Source organism: Gekko japonicus, unplaced genomic scaffold, assembly GCF_001447785.1.
Source record: "Gekko japonicus isolate JY-2015 unplaced genomic scaffold, Gekko_japonicus_V1.1 scaffold69, whole genome shotgun sequence".
NCBI classification, from domain to species: Eukaryota; Metazoa; Chordata; class Lepidosauria; order Squamata; family Gekkonidae; genus Gekko; species Gekko japonicus.
In genome coordinates, this window is record NW_015175972.1 from 1,702,812 (window position 1) to 1,708,821 (window position 6,010).

At 46.1% G+C, this 6,010-nt stretch overlaps 1 protein-coding gene across 1 annotated transcript in view; it reads right to left on the bottom strand.

Annotated features, from left to right (window-relative positions):
- The window catches only part of ABTB1 (ankyrin repeat and BTB (POZ) domain containing 1), a 55,235-nt gene extending 50,989 nt beyond the window's left edge, over positions 1–4,246 (bottom strand). Inside the window, 2 exon segments of the mRNA XM_015426098.1 lie at positions 1,346–1,408; positions 3,468–4,246. Of these exon segments, the coding sequence (XP_015281584.1) occupies positions 1,346–1,408; positions 3,468–3,523 (119 nt within the window). The 5' untranslated portion in view covers positions 3,524–4,246.
- Positions 4,247–6,010: the final 1,764 nt, after the last annotated feature.

Genomic DNA, 6,010 nt, shown 5'->3' on the forward strand with positions numbered 1-6,010 from the left:
ATGGGCAAACAAGCAAGATTGGACAAAAATCCAGTTAAAACACCCAAAATTCATCTATGACTATTCCCTCCAGATACCTCCCTACACCTTTATAAGAGCATTAGTAGAAAACAGAATTCTCAGTAAGCAATTATCAGGCATTCCTACTCCTTATTCCAAAATGCATTCTAGCAGTCAAAGACAAATTGTATTTGAATGCAGGTTCCCAACTCTCCCAACATTCAATAAGGAACATGTTATCTTTCCAGGTTATATTGCTGGGCAGTTTAGTGACCTTTGTATGCAAGTGAGTTGCTGGCCTCAAAACAGAAATCAGACCCGGGCTACAAAAGAGGACCACCAGGGTGATAGGGCTCTATCAGTTCTCAGTGGTTCCCACTGAGTGCAATGGGATAACATGAACAGATTGTATTTTAAGGCACAATCTAATACAGAGGCATGAAACAACATATTCATTGTGGAATCAGCAGTAAGCCCAATGGAAGTGGGTAGGAATAGCGTCCACAAAGCCTCAGCCCCATGTCACTCACTGCTGTCCTCTCTCCCTTTAGCAATTTCTCACAGTGGCATGGAATTACTACTCTCTCCTTTAATTTGGAGCAAAGGAGGTTTTTTCCTTTGTTTCTTCCCAGGAGTTTCATACGTTGTGTTTGAAATGAGTACAACGTCTTGTGGATGCTCCCCTAAAAGTGAGGGCATTTTCTGACATGCTCTCACTCTAGATAACAAGACTAAAACCCTGTGGGGAATGCATCTATGACACAGCTAGGTGGGGAGGAGGGCTAAACCTGTCCACCATCTTGGTCAGTGCCAGAGAGCTTCCCCAACAACAAAAGAGACCCTGGGGTGGGAATTTATACAATATATCTGTCCAATGCACACAGCGTATTCTCGGAGGAACTTGCACTATCCTACTTGTTGAAATACCTATTATTATGACACCACACAGTGTACCGCTGAACAACACACAAGGGGTACAGACAACTGAGGGGAACCTTGCCTTCATGCCCTAATTGTAAGCTCCCCAGAGGCATCTGACACTTCACTGTTAGAAACAAAATCCTGGACTAGATGTACCTTTGGATTACCCTCAATGGCTCTTCTCAAGTTCATATTTTGCTATTAAAACAGCCGCCACACAGCATCCTAAAAAAGTGGCGAGAAAGACTTTGCTGTCACCCAGGAGATTCTTACAAGTGAGGAAAATAAATTTTCATTATTAAAGGGTCTAATCAACAAACAGAGAACATGTCAGTAAATACTGCCAAATCTGAAGGAAGGTAATATGTTCAAAACCCTCACACAAGTGATCAAATAACATCTATCTCAAGAACAAAATACTTACAAAGGGGTACTGTCCCATTTATCCCGGACATTGATTTCAACATCTCTCTGTTCAAGAAGGTACCTAAAAGTTAGACAAGAAACAGCTTAACACTTCAGAGTTTATCCTGCCCACGTATTCAGTCATAGCTTCCCCAGCTCTGAAGACCACGGCTAGGCTTTTGTGCAGTAATACCATAAAGAAACAAAATGCAAATGCATTATTTCACACATGAAACTGAGAAATAAGCAACAGTTTAAACACCCAATGCCAACCTTTGGATGACAAGTTGTCCACTTTTGATCCTGTAACTATTGAAAACAAATGGTGTTGCCATGCATACTACACTACTGATGGTGAAGAGTGCCCATGAAATCTTGAGAAAACTCACTGAAACCACCATACCACACCAGCAAGATTATTTTTTTCATGCTGCCAATACCCATGACCTATTTCTTGAGGTTTAAGGCTACATGTTAACCTGCTAAATTATTACAGCACACATCCCCTGATATTTTTTTTTAAAGGTAGCGACTAACATAATTCCTTCACAATTAGTCATTCCTCCCTATGTTAAAGTTATCCACGTCAATTACGTAGGGTTAGGATATTGTACTTGTAGGCTACCAGGAGTGTAATACTGAAGGTAGAATACAGTTTGTGTATTCAGAATTGCCTGGAAAGACTGTAAAGAATGTGAGCGAAACCAACTACAGGGGAACAACAATTTTCTTTTAAAGAAAAGATGCATTCATCACATGCTTGTAAATTCTTAATCCTTTTTATCCTTTTTATTTTTCTGTTCCTTATTCTGAGGTCTGGGGGTATCTGACATCGTCAGCTGTTCTGGACAGGAGATTAGGCTGTTAATCAGAAAGAGGCCACCAAAGGGCTTTTTTTAAAATGTAAAAACTGGGAACTTCGAATGTAGCCATGAAGCAACACGGGGATTGGGGGAGATGTGAACAAGCATAGACCAAAACAAGACTATTATAATAAGCAATAGAGAGAAAAAGTTCTGCAAGAAGTTAAAATTCCTCTGACTTTAGTTTTTCTATCTGAGCCAATAGGGATAGCTTAACTAGCATAAATGCCAGGAAAGTCATAAACAAAGGACAGACACTCCCCCCAACTCCTTCCCATGAAACTACTTTGGCAATTTTGAATTAAATTTTGTACATGGGACAACTCTCAGAAGCTAGCCCTTCTGCATATATGGACTTTCTTAGCCTGCTTCCAACACAAAAATGATTTTCCATGTGGTTTTTGCTGCTGCTGTTCAAAGCTGTTCTGTCCATATTCCAGTTTCCCCCACACCTTCTTAGTCTCAGATTACGCCCACTTCACTGGTGGCCTTTTAAAAGTTTTATTATTATTTGGGAAACTGCTAGCTTGCTATATTATAACAATGTACGATTCCTCTAATTTCCTGTCTTTTATTTAAAAGAAAGTCTCCAACCCTTTCCAATTGTTTTAACATAGGGATGTTACATATGTTTCTACAGGGATGCTGTAGGCTGATCTGCACTGAACAGGAGGTTGGACTAGATGGCCTGTATGGCCCCTTCCAGTTCTGTGATTCTATGACTCTATGAACTCTATGACTCTATGAACATATTAATGCTGTAACAACCAGCAAGGGAAAATGGTGCCAACGCGAGCAAGACCCTGGATAATCTGCATTCTGCACATTCTCATACAGACCACCTGAGTGCAGAGTCGGGCTGTTTTCTTTCCATAAAGGTCAGAGAAAGGCAGATTTGCAAAAAAGCATACTGAGGATCTGATGGCCAAAGCAGAGATAAACCTTGCCTATCTTATCAGGGCATGTATGTTTTCCCAGGACTGAGCCTCCTCCCCACTGAAGTCCAGTCCCCAGAGTAAAATCTGGAGCCCCTGGACTAAAGTTAGCCTACACAAAGCGCGCGTATACATGCAGCTCGGAGAGTACCCAATGGAACAGCAGGTAGCGTACGTGCCCTGGTGCCAGAATAGCCCCCAAGCCTGAAGGTGGGCCTCGGTCTTCCCAGGGCCCGCGCACCCCTTCCAACCTGCAGTTGGCTGAGCTCCCCTCTCCCCCCCCCCCCCCCCCCCCCCCGGCCCCCCCCCCCACCCCCCCCGCACCCTCCGGGCCTCGCCTCACCGCACTCGGCAGACGTCGCCCTTCTTGCAGCTGGTAAAGAGGTCGCTGGTGTCCATGGCCCGGCCGGCGGAAGGCGCCGCATTGACCCTGCCTGGGGGGAAGCGTCAAAGAAGCGGGCAGCGGCCGAGAGGCCGGGAAGTCTACAGCGCAAGAGAGGCAGCGGCGATGGCGGATGTAAACAACGGCGGGGGAGCCGATAGCGAGAAGCCAGGCCCTGCGTCTCCTTCCTTCTCTCGCTCGCTCGCTCTCCGCCCTTCCTGGGGAGCCAGCGGACCCGCCCCCCTCCGTCCGCTCGCTCTAGAGTGCCGACAAGGCTCTAGAGTGCCCGGGCCCGAGGCGACGGGGGAGGCTGGCTCGCTAGGCGGCCCCGGACAGAGGGAAGCAGGCGAGAACCCCGCTCTTTAGACAAGGCATTCCCTGCGGGCCCCCAAGCACGGGCGCGCTCCTCCCACGACAGCCTCTTTCTCTGTACGAGATCACACGCCGCTCGACATCGTGCGCAGCGCCGGGGAAACCGCAGGAGCGACCACCGGCCCTCGTTCCGGAATCACGAATGGGCGCTCGACGCGGCGTTCCATCCATTGGCGGGGAAAAGGAGTTTGAGTTCGGAAATGACAGGTGCGGGAACCCTGCTGCTGGAAGTCATTCCCACTGACCCGGAAGACGGTTACAGACGGGATTTCCTGGTTACCTTGCGCGTCGTGCGCTCCCCCATCCCCGCGAGAAAGGGGAAAGCGATCATTTGTTCATTGGAAACAATGGAAGAATTAGTCCATTAACAGGTGCCGCCCCCGCCCCACCCCACCCCACCCCTTCTCAGATGGAAGCGGACTGAAGTTAATCGTCTTTCGAATCCGGCCTTATAGTGTTGGGGAAACTAGAAAAATATGAATGTGTAATTTTTAAAAAATGCTCTCCCAGTAATTTTTATTACTTTGTCGCAGAATGAAAGAGTGAGTGGCTCACAGCAATCTTGTAAAAGATAGTTGCGGCCAATGTTCCCTCTAAGATGTGGAGTCTTGTGAGCAAAATTCTGCTTTGTGAGCTACTGGCATTAAAGTGGTGAGCGAGCAATTTGGCTGCTGCATACATTAGTTTGCCCTGGAGTCATCCTTCCTGAACAAAGACAGAAATCTGTGAACCGGAGGCTCACACTAACTCAGCTTAGAGGGAACACTGGTTGCGGCACTGATACCCCCATAGTGCCAGATAGGGAGTGGGGAGCTGAAACTGACATATCAGTTATCATAACAGTGCCTGGCCCTATTCCACCTATACAGTATCACCATAAGAAGGGAGACAAGCTGTGTGGGTGCTTTACAACAATCCTGCCATGTAGCCAATGTTATCCCCATTAGAGTTTCCAGGTGGAGGGTCCCAGCCATCCTTTATCAAGATCTCCACCTGTCTGATAAAGCTGAGGCTGACAGTGACTTACACGTTTTAATAAAGACTATTCTGTCATTATTGGTTATATACAACATCCCAGCAACATGTTTGCTCTGTAATACTACGCAGAGTTTAATTAAAATTGGATATACAGATATTTTAAGGGGACACACTTTGCTAACAGCATCTGGGTATCCAGATCACCTGAAATCATGATGGAGGCATGTTCGAAACATAGTGAAGCAAAATGTAGTTCAAAACATAGTGGAGCAAAATGTAAAACATAATTCACATTAGAGCAGAGATCAATCCAGACTGCCACCTCTTATAATGCCTTCAAATTTCCCCCATCCCTCCTTGAGCTCCACTTACATTGCAGTTTTACCCCATAACAGTACAAAATGAAGATCCCAAATAAAATTTAAGAAAGGGTGTGTGAGGGACAGAAGGTTGTCCTGCCCCTGAAGGAAAAAACAGCCACTCACTTGGACCTATGGGAGTGCTGCTCCAGCATCCAGTCACCTTTCAGGAGAGGGAGGGAATGCTGAAAGGAAACAGGGCAGGAGAGAGAGTTCAGTTCCCCCTCAGGGAGAGAGCCCTGAGAGCTCAAGTCTGGCTCAGGAAAAGAGCAGACAGAGGAAAGGTAGTGCTTGGTAGTGTGGCAGAGCGGTTTGGCTCTACTTCTGACAGAGAATAGAGTACCCAGTTGTTAGGCCTGTCTCTGGCAATGAGCAGACCTTGTACCTTGTAGTCTGACTCTTTGGGAGAGGGGCAGGCTGGTGTGGGTGGAATCCAGTGTGTGAGAGACAGGATCCAACCTAGTGGCTAATCAGTAAACTCCTGTTTATGCTGAAAAGTATTAAAGAAAATTGAAACTACTGTCTAAATTAATATGCCTCAGCCAGGTTTCTCTTGTATCAATCTGGAGACCTGTGCTGCTGATCTGTTCCTTAAAACCTACTTGTAAATAAATAAACCTTTGGTTGTTAATGTATAATACCTGCCTCTGTGACCTCCATATTCTACTTGTGCACTACAAAACTTACCTCACAGCCACAAACCCAAAGCCTAGACACTTGCTACTTTTGAACACCTGGGATCTGAGGGAAAGGTTTATGGTTTAAAATAAACCTGGTTCCCCCCCAAATCATAGG